At 36.5% G+C, this 13,402-nt stretch overlaps 2 protein-coding genes across 7 annotated transcripts in view; one reads left to right on the plus strand and one right to left on the minus strand.

The window, feature by feature from the left end:
* The first annotated feature begins 3,864 nt into the window (after positions 1–3,864).
* LOC5566107 (venom carboxylesterase-6) lies at positions 3,865–5,935 on the plus strand. The gene is made up of 3 exons (XM_001650425.2): positions 3,865–5,164; positions 5,232–5,524; positions 5,590–5,935. Exons 1-3 carry the CDS (start codon positions 3,932–3,934, stop codon positions 5,735–5,737), a joined length of 1,674 nt encoding a protein of 557 aa, XP_001650475.2. The 5' UTR covers positions 3,865–3,931; the 3' UTR covers positions 5,738–5,935.
* Positions 5,811–13,402, minus strand: part of LOC5566108 (aspartyl/asparaginyl beta-hydroxylase) — a 96,103-nt gene continuing 88,511 nt past the window's right edge. For all 6 annotated transcript variants that reach the window (XM_021839745.1, XM_021839746.1, XM_021839747.1 and 3 more), the window contains one exon: positions 5,811–6,297. In XM_021839745.1, coding sequence (XP_021695437.1) covers positions 6,147–6,297 — 151 coding nt within the window. In that variant the 3' untranslated portion in view covers positions 5,811–6,146. The remainder of the gene's footprint in view (positions 6,298–13,402) is intronic.

Genomic DNA, 13,402 nt, shown 5'->3' on the forward strand with positions numbered 1-13,402 from the left:
GTAAATTATTACGGGAACCGCAGTTTGTTGCTGATTTTATTGTTAAGGGCCTTGCGTGAATTAAACAAGTCGTTTTCATGTATTCATTAGTATTATGTATATTATATGTATAAATATTATGTATATGTATAAATATTATATGTATATGTATATATGTATAAATTAAAATGAATTAACAGATTACACGAAAATAATTTTTTTTTTTACCAGGATATTTTTTTTAGAGTATGATCGATGAGTTTCTAAATGTTATATATAAACTTTAAAAGTTTTGGATTTGGGTATGCGTTATGAGATCATGAAAACATTTTATTAATACTTATTTATTTATTTATTGTTATTCAATTTTTTTACAATATCGAACACTTTTGCATCATTATCAGTACAGTTCGAGTATAGTTTTGCTTTAATTTTATTTTCTGACAATGGAATGAAACAGTGAAATTTTTGGGTTCCTTGGATCGTTTTCGCGTTATTATATTGCTCGCTGAGCTCTGATGCCGTTAATTCGTACTCTTCAGTAGTAGTAAAACAAAATGATAATTTTGTTAAATCTTCTTCTTTTCTGCGATTCGCCCAATCAAATAGTTCTTTTGCAGTTTTAATTGGATGCTCACGTTCTTTGGCTAAACTTGCTCTTGTGGCCATGCGCTTTATGGTTCCTCCAATAGCACCACAAGGACCTTTGCCATGTGACGTAGCAAAGAAATGCCATTCTGCATCAATTCCGTACTTTGATTTAAATTGACATAGGCTCGAAAAATTCTTACGGTTTTTGTACTGCGATGCTGCTCCATCAGACATGAAATATATCTTTCTGATTTCTTTATCCTTATCAACGCGTAAAATTTAATCATTTTGGCAATGAACAAATTTACAGATACTGAGTCGTGTCTTAAATCTTCGGAAATTACAATAAAACTAAAATGTTCAATTTGCGTACTTCCATTGAAATAAATAACGAATGGATGAATTGTAGCTTGTTGTACGTTCCAGTGATGGGACTGCACTTCATCTTGCAATACAAAGCTATAGTTTTCAGAAAAATCACAAATGACTAAAAATTCACCATCTTGTAATGTATTTTTCGTATTTTTTAAAAAGCGGGATTGCTCTGTTTTAATAAAGTCGTGAGGAATTAAACTTTCTAATTTCAAGCAAAAAAATGACACAAACTCATCTACAGGTTTTACAATAGTTTCTAGGTCACACCTATCCGTGGTCACCCATTGCTCAAATGATAACTGATCAATATAATTTTCTTCAAACTCAGCGAATAAAGTATTTTCCAATGATGAAGAATCTGGACAATCCGAACAAGATCGTAGATAGCAATTTGATGTTGTATTTTCACACAAAAGACTACCAGTTAACATTTTAATATCCTTTGATAAATTGATTCTTTTCAAACTATGTAAGATTAGGTTAATATTTTCGTGTGTTGTGCACACACAAACATTATGTGTTCCTGAATTGGATAAAAGCTTGCATTGCCTTGGACGAAGGCTTGCAAATGAGGAAAAACCTACCTTAATATTTTCGTTAATTTCCTTGAAGCGTGTATACGCTTCTTTCAAAGTAGTCATCATTAATCGTTTTTGGATTGCTTGACGCTTTCCATCTTTTTTTACAGATACATAATCTTTTTGGCCAGGCATAGCTCTACTTACTTCATCGTCTTCAAAATATTGAATTATTTTTTTCTTTTGTCTCATCTGTTAATGAAGTACTCGACCTAGCATTTTTGGTTGCAAGACAGTTATTTAGTATAGAAAACTTTTTTTGTAGCTTTTGTCTTCAATATTAGATTTCTTATAGGTTTCTTTTATCAAAAGGTTTCAACACTATTGAGAGAATTTTTCTTCAGTTACGTACAATAAAAAATATGACACTATCAAGACTTTAGATCACAACACTGGATCGCGTCTAACTTTCTAATAGATGCTATAATAGTTATGAATAATTAAATAAAATATCATGAAAACAACTTGTTAACCTCATGTGGTACCCTTAACAAAAAATTCAGCAACAAACTGCGGTCCTAAAAAAAATTAACAATGAAAAAAAAAATTTGTTTCACTAAGTGTCAAATTTGTGAAATATTTGAAATGTCATAACTTTTTTGTTTATTGGCTTACCATCACCAAATTTTTATGGTAGATAGCTAATATAATGGACCGTTTTTCCTCAAAAAATTACGTTGGTATTCCGATAGGGTTTTGAGATATTTGAGTTTTTGTGACAAAAATGATGTTTTTTAATGCAAAAAAAAAATTTTTTTTACTGTGTGTATTTTTTTTGGAATCTTTATTTATTTGTCTAACTTTGTTTCTTTAGTTGTCTAACAATCGAACGAACCATTTTTGCTGTGCAGCTTTTTGAATATTTTTGAACCATTTTCACATACACCCTTTTGAAAAGTTAGTCGTGACTCAACTTGAAGATTTGATATCGGAAAATGACGATTTAGATGGAACTGAAAAACTGTGCAAAGTTTCAGATATTTTTGAAATGGTCAATCAGAATCGACTTGCATGCCTCCGTGGAATCCCTCTATATTGTTGGTGAGGTTTTATCAAGTTGATTGATGTAGAACCAAATAAATTGGTACTGTATACAATTGTAGAAAGAACAAAGCAAAGCAATTTTCAAGGAAATAAAAATGAGATTTGAAGAAAAAAGCTGTAGTGCAGCAAGTTTAGGTAGCACCTTTATTTTTTTTAAAACAAATTAGGGTGAAACTAACTTTTTTTAAATGCAAAATAGACCAAAATCAATATCATATAGCATCTTCGGTGATAATTATAATTATATTTCGGAATGACCAATTTTACCCTACTGATCAATTTGTTCTCGAGTTATTAGTGCCAATTAACAATACGCAGTGCTATTTATTTAACATATTTTTCATCGAGAAAAACAAACAAAGTTTGGTTTGTAAATTGTAGTGCAAAATAATCAAAATCGGTTTAATCTTTTCAAGTGTGTCGTCATTAACAAGGGATCACCACACTCAGGCAAATGGACTATCGATAAACATAGGAAACCCTTATGAAAATTCGCCACAAGGAATCGGGTTGAAATTCATATATTTGCCTTATGAAACCGAAATTTGAGAACAAAAATAGTTTTCGCGGCAACCTGGAATCGAACCAAGGACTATGCGATCGATAGGCTCGTGCGTACACCCCGCGCCTATCGACGCCTTGGTGTGAAGTGATGCTAAAACAATACATAAAGCGTTCGTATTGCGATAATCGTTCCATCTTTCATAAGGCAAAATGTATGAATTTCGATAGTCCAGTTCGCTGCGTGCATGTAACAGATGACGATACTAAAGATAATCCCATAGAATTGACAACTTTATTCGTACACGCAGCGAACTGGACTATCGAAATTCATACATTTTGCCTTATGAAAGATGGAACGATTATCGCAATACGAACGCTTTATGTATTGTTTTAGCATCACTTCACACCAAGGCGTCGATAGGCGCGGGGTGTACGCACGAGCCTATCGATCGCATAGTCCTTTTGTTCGATTCCAGGTTGCCGCGAAAACTATTTTTGTTCTCAAATTTCGGTTTCATAAGGCAAATATATGAATTTCAACCCGATTCCTTGTGGCGAATTTTCATAAGGGTTTCCTATGTTTATCGATAGTCCATTTGCCTGAGTGTACACAAGCAATGCTATTGCCAAATATAGACGATACTCCTTATCAATTGCCGGCAATTCAGACCGCACCTGACTGTAAACTGTGCCCCGCTGAAAGATTCAAGGAGGGATCAGTAAGGTCATCAAAACGATTAATATACAAATAAGCAAAGGTGAAACTGCCAATTTGTCTAATCTTTCTCGAAGTGTACTAATGTGGTGAGTATAGAGCAATACTCATTTCAATCGGTGCAGTTAAGTTGATCGGACGCAGAATGCTGTTTCTCAGAATTTCGTCCCTGCTAATCATCTATACTGTGACTAGTGTTCTTTCGGAAGTATCCCAACCAAAAGTTTGTATCGACAATGGTTGCATTCTGGGAAAGTATTACACCAGCCAAAAAGGCAACGAATACGAAGCGTTTCTGGGCGTTCCATATGCCAAGCCGCCCGTAGGGGAACTCAGATTCAAAAACCCTCAACCTGTTGAGCCGTGGACCGCAGACTACGACGCCTCGTTCGAACGGAGCAAATGTGTTCAGAAGAATGATCTCTGGATCGATCAGAAGGTTGAAGGCGATGAGGACTGCTTGTACATCAATCTGTACAAACCGAAACAAGCTAAACGCGAGAAACTTGCTGTGATGGTCTACATTCATGGTGGAGGGTATTTCTCTGGATCAGCGTCGAAAGGTGAGTTCGGACCGGACAGGTTCATGGATACCGAAGAGGTTATCCTGATCGTGATGCAATATCGATTGGGAGTTTTTGGGTTCTTGTCGACTGGGGACCACGCAGCTACGGGTAATTTTGGACTGAAGGATCAAAACGCGGTATTGCGATGGGTTAGGCAGAACATCGATCGATTTGGTGGCGATCCAGAGCTGGTGACCTTATTTGGGCAGAGCGCCGGCGGAGCTTCCGTACAGATGCAGATGATGAGCCCGCTGAGTAAGGGATTGTTTGCACGGGCTTGGAGTTTAAGTGGCAGCGCGCTAGGATTCTGGACAAAGCCGAATGAGAATCCTTTGAAATTTGCTAGGGAGCAAACTTTGGCCGTTGGAATCGAGTCAGCAGCGGATATGACTTCGGAAGAACTGGTAGAAGCGCTGCGACAAGTGGATGCCAAAGTTCTTGGTCAGAGTATCGACAAGTTGAAGTTCTGGCATGTTTTCCCATTGACTCCGTACAGGCCTGTAGTAGAACAATTCGTAGATGAAGAAACTTTTATCAGCGGGGATCAACGGGATCTGTGGACTAGGGGCGAGTATCTACAAGTACCCTGGGTCACTTCGTTTGTTCCCAATGAAGGTGCGTTTGCATCGCTAGCTCTGATTGTCAACCAAACTCTGCTGGATCGGTTGAACGAAAATGCAGGATCGTATCTAACTAGACTTCTTGGCTGCCCGGACAATGAAAAATCTAAGCAGCTGTTGAAGGAACGGTTCTTTTCAGACGGAAGTGAGGACAGCTGGATTACGCAAGCTAACGCCCATAAAATCCAGGATGTGAGAAATATTTTTTTTTCTTTTTTGAATAAAGATACTAGAATATTCAGCGATAATTATTTTACAGATCATGAGCGAAGCGTTCATCACATTCCCAATAGCACAGGGAGTGCAACAGCATATCGCCCTAGACAATCCATCAAAAGCGAGGATCGATGTGCGATACTTCAACTTTGCAGGACGCTATTCGCATTCCAAATACTTCGCAAAGGACGACGGAAAATTTGGAGTTTGTCATTCGGACGATCTAATCTATCTGTTCAGAGCAGCTGGGCTTTTCTCCGACTTTGAATTGGATTCCGAGGAATATGCAATGGCGGAAAAGTTGGTAGAGGATTACGTTCGTTTCGCTTACGACGGGTGAGTAGTGTTCGATGGCTTTTGTGATTATTACTCTAATCTTATGACATTTTATGTTAAATCAGGTTGAAGACGAACAACTGTCAAGATAGCTCTTGCTCTATATTGGAATACAGCAATTCAAAAGATTCGGAAAAACCGTACAAACTCAACGACATTGAGGGATTCGACGAGGCAATGATAAAGTTCTGGACTGAGTTTTACACTTGCTAGTGCATGAAAGGAATTCGGAGATGTGCGCAAAGTCGGATGAACTTTTTTTTAACGATTTGTATTAAAACTCTTATAATACAATATCTGACCTCTTCCTTCAAGTCTTTGATTGTCCTCATGGCTAAACTCGTGTACATAGTCCTAGTTGTTCTTGTATAAACAAACCTCTAAAAATATTCTCATTCGATTGCTTAACATATACAGATAATTCGACCTTAAGTTTTCTATACATCTCACTCGTAATGTAAAACTCAAATTTGAACATAAAATAAAGCAGCGAATAAAGAAATGCACTTTTCTATTTGATACTTGATCGACCACGTCCTCCTGTCTCTACATCTAACGTCTTTGGTGGAAGTTGCACCGAGATATAAGGCTTTTTTGAAATGGTGAATACCTTGTTGCTTGCTCAGATCGGGGATAGTGACTTTCGCTGAGATTCCGTCAGGTCCGGGTGCCAAAAGTCGACAATAAGCACCAGGCGGGTGCTGGTGCCATTGTGCCACACTTCGTGCTCGAAGCTATCGTCGAAGATGAGCCATTTGCCGTTCTCCCAAGATCTGTTTGTCGGGGGTAAAAGAAGATCATTGTGAAAAGTTATCTAATTGGGGAAGGTTTTGAAATAAACTATAAATCTATAAATCGTTCTGTGAAACAAATTGTCAGCCTTTGTAAGCGGTGTCCGGCCATTTGGCCGAATGCCGTTTGACCGGACGCCATTTGGCCGAATGGGTCGTTTGGCCAAAAAATAATCAATTTTTTTAGCGCTAATGTGTAGGATTCATAAGTGTGGCCCAATAACTGATCTGCTATTTAATTTGTTGATCTTTATGATATGACGTTTGTCGCTGTATAAGTGCTCCAAGAGAATAATTGAAACTATCCGTTCATTCAAGACTCGCGTCAAGACTCTGAGCTCATAATTGGTTCGTCTCTGGGCTACCAACGATGTGCTAGTGTTGGAAATGTTTTTGATAATTTCATAAGAAATTTTTGCTTCCTTTCAACATAGGCTATTCTATCAACTTTCATTGGCAATAATTTAGCTTTTATTTTAATTGGGAATTTTACCTTCTTTAAATCATCGGCAGTATACTGATTTAACAATTATTTGCATTACACTTTTAAGATATGAGATTTTGCCTTCTTTTGATCATATGCTGTTCCTTCATATTTGAATATTTTTCATAGTTATAGGAATTAAGACTTATAATACGTTCATAGAAAGTCCTATTAAAAATTAAACCGAACAACTCGGTAAACACTTACGTTAAAGAAGCTCAGTGTTTCTCTGTTGTAAAAAAAGCCAAACTTATGGTTGCTAGACATTAATTAATTTACTAAGTAGGATAGAAGCACCGGTTTTGGCCATACGCCAGTTGTAGTCATAGTGGATATACACCATTTTACATAGCCAATCAGCATGAAACCTTTTGTGTTCAGTAGATCACATTCATGTGATAGAGCTACATTCATTTACTCGTCCAAATTGATGCAAAACATAAGAAAAACAATTCATTTTCTTTATAATTTTAAATTCCATACGCCTAATTTAGCCAAGGCACTCCTAATTTGGGCACTCTCATGAGAAATCAATGCAATTGGCCAATATAGGAACCGAAGTTAAATCTCTGGCCAAAACTGGTTCCGTTGGCCTATATTGACCAGCGGGATTTTGAAAACGACAAAATGGTTTTAGCTCAGTTTTGATATTTTACACACATAATATGGATTGAAAGCTTGCATTTGACATATTTGTAGTATAAATACGGCTTCCCATTTAATTTTTATAGACATTTTCTCTTAGACTGGCCAAAACCTGTGCTTTTACCCTACTATCAGAATGATTGAAGCAAATCGGTGCGTCAGAAAGACGAATAAGTCGTAAATCGTTTTAGTAATTGTCAAAAGCTGACTACAAACGCAATGCGAAAAGCGATGCTGGCAAGTATTAAAGCTAGCAGAGAAGTGAATAATTACATACACTTAGGATGTTCTTCTTTTAGCATTGACTGAGGGATTCCACGGAGGCATGCAAGTCGATTCTGATCGACCATTTCAAAAATATCTGAAACTTTGCACAGTTTTTCAGTTCCATCTAAATCGTCATTTTCCGATATCAAATCTTCAAGTTGAGTCACGACTAACTTTTCAAAAGGGTGTATGTGAAAATGGTTCAAAAATATTCAAAAAGCTGCACAGCAAAAACGGTTCGTTCGATTGTTAGACAACTAAAGAAACAAAGTTAGACAACTAAATAAAGATTCCAAAAAAAAAGTAATTTTTTTTTTTTTGCATTAAATGTCTCAAAATTCTATCGGAATACCAACGTAATTTTTTGAGGGAAAACGGTCCATTATATTAGCTATCTACCATAAAAATTTGGTGATGGTAAGCCAATAAACAAAAAAGTTATGACATTTCAAATATTTCACAAATTTGACACTTAGTGAAAAAAAATTTTTTTTTTCATTGTTAATTTTTTTAGGACCGCAGTTTGTTGCTGAATTTTTTGTTAAGGGTACCACATGAGGTTAACAAGTTGTTTTCATGATATTTTATTTAATTATTCATAACTATTATAGCATCTATTAGAAAGTTAGACGCGATCCAGTGTTGTGATCTAAAGTCTTGATAGTGTCATATTTTTTATTGTACGTAACTGAAGAAAAATTCTCTCAATAGTGTTGAAACCTTTTGATAAAAGAAACCTATAAGAAATCTTATATTGAAGAAAAAGCTACAAAAAAAGTTTTCTATACAGGTATACGACTAGTTTACCTGCAAAAAGTTTACCTCGTAGAGAACAAGGCGGGTCTATACCCAGGTGATCTAGTATACGTAAAGCAGGTCGGTTTTCTCGGCGCTGGTTTTCTCCACAAAGTTAAAATCTGATTACACCTGGGTATAGACCCGCCTTGGTAGAGAATAGACTTTGTTAATCATATTTGGGAGAAAGCGAGTAACTTCAACAACATTAAAAACATGATAGGTACATACCATGAACATACTCACGAAAAAGTTAAAAATATACTACCACTATGGTTATAAAAGATTTAATTGTAAAATTTTTCTTCAGTCAGCAAACGACACCAAACTCGATTTTAGATTTTAATAAACAAAATCACTTTTAAGTTTTTACTGACTAGTTCAGTAAAAACTTAAAAGTGATTTTGTTTATTAAAATCTAACGAGCAACATGAGTAGTCGCTTTCTCAACTGTTGCAGGCCGTTTGCAGAAAAAAAGTGTTCGAAAGAGCTACGAAATCTCACCGAAAGCACCATAGATAAACTGAAAGCGGCTGGCTATGCTCCAATGTCTACATTGAATACAAATTTACGCATTTGTACGTCCTGCCGTTTAAACGTTGACAAACGGGCAATCTGTACATCATCGGTGGATCAGGTTGCAGGAAGTTCGAAAACAACAACAACTGAGGAATTACTAGATGCACCGACAACAACTGAGGAGTTACCAGAAGTACCAAATGCAGATAGTCTTGCCACGGTACCATCAGCGACATCTGTTTCAACAAATCAATCAGAAGATGAGTGCATCCAGAAGGTCAACATCGAACGCTTCAACGAAGGGATAGCTGGAATAAAAGTGACTCCGATTAAATGGACGAAGATGGGTTACGTCAATTATCCCGAAAAAAACTACCCTGAAATCAACGAAGCTGTACGAAGAAACCTCTTCAAATTAGGACCTGAGGATGTGGAAAATACAGACTACGATGAGGTAATTATGAATATGAAGGAAAGGTTCTCGAATCTAGCCACGAAAAGGAAAGAAAAATTATTGATTTTGTCGATGCTGCCAAGCTCGTGGTCTATTCAAGACGCCATTGACGAGTTCAAAACCAATAGAAATACAGCAAAAGAGGCAAAACAATTCAAAAATAACTGTCTTGCAACCAAAAATGCTAGGTCGAGTACTTCATTAACAGGTGAGACAAAAGAAAAAATAATTCAATATTTTGAAGACGATGAAGTAAGTAGAGCTATGCCTGGCCAAAAAGATTATGTATCTGTAGAAAAAGATGGAAAGCGTCAAGCAATCCAAAAACGATTAATGATGACTACTTTGAAAGAAGCGTATACACGCTTCAAGGAAATTAACGAAAATATTAAGGTAGGTTTTTCCTCATTTGCAAGCCTTCGTTCAAGGCAATGCAAGCTTCTATCCAATTCAGGAACACATAATGTTTGTGTGTGCACAACACACGAAAATATTAACCTAATCTTACATAGTTTGAAAAGAATCAATTTATCAAAGGATATTAAAATGTTAACTGGTAGTCTTTTGTGTGAAAATACAACATCAAATTGCTATCTACGATCTTGTTCGGATTGTCCAGATTCTTCATCATTGGAAAATACTTTATTCGCTGAGTTTGAAGAAAATTATATTGATCAGTTATCATTTGAGCAATGGGTGACCACGGATAGGTGTGACCTAGAAACCATTGTAAAACCTGTAGATGAGTTTGTGTCATTTTTTTGCTTGAAATTAGAAAGTTTAATTCCTCACGACTTTATTAAAACAGAGCAATCCCGCTTTTTAAAAAATACGAAAAATACATTACAAGATGGTGAATTTTTAGTCATTTGTGATTTTTCTGAAAACTATAGCTTTGTATTGCAAGATGAAGTGCAGTCCCATCACTGGAACGTACAACAAGCTACAATTCATCCATTCGTTATTTATTTCAATGGAAGTACGCAAATTGAACATTTTAGTTTTATTGTAATTTCCGAAGATTTAAGACACGACTCAGTATCTGTAAATTTGTTCATTTATTTCATGTCTGATGGAGCAGCATCGCAGTACAAAAACCGTAAGAATTTTTCGAGCCTATGTCAATTTAAATCAAAGTACGGAATTGATGCAGAATGGCATTTCTTTGTTACGTCACATGGCAAAGGTCCTTGTGATGCTATTGGAGGAACCATAAAGCGCATGGCCACAAGAGCAAGTTTAGCCAAAGAACGTGAGCATCCAATTAAAACTGCAAAAGAACTATTTGATTAGGCGAATCGCAGAAAAGAAGAAGATTTAACAAAATTATCATTTTGTTTTACTACTACTGAAGAGTACGAATTAACGGCATCAGAGCTCAGCGAGCAATATAATAACGCGAAAACGATCCAAGGAACCCAAAAATTTCACTGTTTCATTCCATTGTCAGAAAATAAAATTAAAGCAAAACTATACTCGAACTGTACTGATAATGATGCAAAAGTGTTCGATATTGTAAAAAAATTGAGTAACAATAAATAAATAAATAAGTATTAATAAAATGTTTTCATGATCTCATAACGCATACCCAAATCCAAAACTTTTAAAGTTTATATATAACATTTAGAAACTCATCGATCATACTCTAAAAAAAATATCCTGGTAAAAAAAAAAGTTATTTTCGTGTAATCTGTTAATTCATTTTAATTTGTACATATATACATATACATATAATATTTATACATATACATAATATTTATACATATAATATACATAATACTAATGAATACATGAAAACGACTTGTTTAATTCACGCAAGGTCCTTAACAATAAAATCAGCAACAAACTGTGGTTCCCGTAATAATTTACACCGAAAAAAAAATTTTTTTTCTACTAAATGTGAAAATTGTGACATGTTTGAAATGTCATAACTTTTTTGTTTATTGGTTTACCATCACCAAATTTTTATGGTAGATAGCTAATATAATGGACCGTTTTCCCTCAAAAAATTACGTTGGTATTCCGATAGGGTTTTGAGATATTTAATGCAAAAAAAAAAAATTTTTTACTGTGTGTATTTTTTTTGGAATCTTTATTTAGTTGTCTAACTTTGTTTCTTTAGTTGTCTAACAATCGAACGAACCGTTTTTGCTGTGCAGCTTTTTGAATATTTTTGAACCATTTTCACATACACCCTTTTGAAAAGTTAGTCGTGACTCAACTTGAAGATTTGATATCGGAAAATGACGATTTAGATGGAACTGGAAAACTGTGCAAAGTTTCAGCTCAATAGAAAAAAATGAATTAAAAAATTTACCAAATTTTGGTGCTGTTGCTTGGAATCACTCTGACTGTTCTTTGAACTAACACTAAAGAGCTGTATATAAATGATGTCGTTAAAAATACGCTTTTTTCTTTGAAATTCAGTTTTGAAATTCATTGCAAATGCATGCTAACTGAAGTTTACTACATTTTTTATTTCGGCCAAACGGCACTCGGCAAAATGACCCTTTTGGCTAAATGGCGTTCGGCCAAACGGCATTCGGCCAAATGTCCGCAGGTGGCGCCTGCTTCATATCAGTTTTATTATTGATTTCGCAGCAAAAATTGGTTTAAAGAATCATAATGAAATTAAAGTGAAGCACTATCAAACTGGCGGTTTATTAGAATCCGATTTCGGTTCTGATGACATGATGATATTTATACTAAGTACTATGGTTGCTATGCAGTTGTAATATATAATGATCATAGCAACAGGGAAACTAACTGTACATAATACGGAATTCGAATATTGCTGAGTAGCTTAGATTTTAACACAACCTAGAAGGAAACAACCAAAGCCCAGTTGTTTCCTTCTAACCTTTACTTACTTCTTAAAGCTGTCAACGTTGGAGCGGGCAAGGATTTCATGAGGAAGTCTGCTTGCTCCTTTGGGTCGGAATGTAAATCAGCTTGACCTTCCCTTCGGCGACTGTATTTCGGATGAAATGAAACTGCACGTCAATGTGTTTAACTCTCCTCGTTTCCTCTCGTTCTGCCATCGCAATCGCTCCTTGGTTGTCTTCATAGAGCAGTACCGGAAACAGAAGGGCATATTGTCGAAGATCAGCCATTGATCCGGTTAGTCAAATCGTCTCGCTCACACAGGAACTCAACGTACTGGCGACGTACTCGGCTTTGGTAGAAGACATCGCCACAATTGACTGCTTCTTTGATGACCAGGCGACAGTGGTTCCGTGCACCTTCAGTAGAAATCCGGAAACGCATTTCTGGTCGCATTCGTCGCTTGTGAAGTCGCAGTTCACGTAAGCAGCTACCGTTGGTTTCTTCGGTTTTCTTCTGGAGACTAATCCAAACTTCTTCGTTGCTTGCAGGTATCGTAGGACGCGCATGCTTCCAGTGTTCTTCACCAGCAGCATCCTGGAACCTCGTCAAGTATCCAACGACGAAACACAGGTTAGGTCGAGAATCCATCAGGTAAGGGTATTCGCATTTTCCGGCTTATCGCTTCAACTGCAGTCTTGGTTCGGCGGGCTTCTTCACAGGATTGCAGTTTTGCATTCCAAAACGAGCAATTATCTTCTCGATCTGGCTTATCAGGAACAGTTTAATCAGGTCACAATCCAAATTCCTTGATTTCAAGGAAATGGTGGACTGTCCACGTTCAATATCGTATACCACCAGGTACACAGTGGCATCTCCACAGGCCCGAACGTACAAGCAATAATCGTGCTTCAAACGCACAAAGCCCAAGGTCGCCAGGAACTCGTTGAAATGGCTCTTCCAGCACCTAGGCGACCGCTTCTGACCATAAAGTGCACGATGCAGCAAGCACACTACATCATGGCGCGTCTTTACCCCCTGCACGTTCATCTTTTCCTTGAGCTTCCCGTTCAGGAAAGTGGTCTTGACATCTAGCTGGT

Source organism: Aedes aegypti, chromosome 2 (genome assembly GCF_002204515.2).
Source record: "Aedes aegypti strain LVP_AGWG chromosome 2, AaegL5.0 Primary Assembly, whole genome shotgun sequence".
NCBI lineage: Eukaryota > Metazoa > Arthropoda > Insecta > Diptera > Culicidae > Aedes > Aedes aegypti.

Bases quoted from the DNA above. Each gene is read 5' to 3' on its own strand.
- LOC5566107 (XM_001650425.2), top strand. From the start codon at position 3,932: ATGCTGTTTCTCAGAATTTCGTCCCTGCTAATCATCTATACTGTGACT. The intron at 5,165-5,231 runs GTGAGAAATATT...ATTATTTTACAG, and splicing joins ACGCCCATAAAATCCAGGAT to ATCATGAGCGAAGCGTTCAT. The intron at 5,525-5,589 runs GTGAGTAGTGTT...ATGTTAAATCAG, and splicing joins GTTCGTTTCGCTTACGACGG to GTTGAAGACGAACAACTGTC.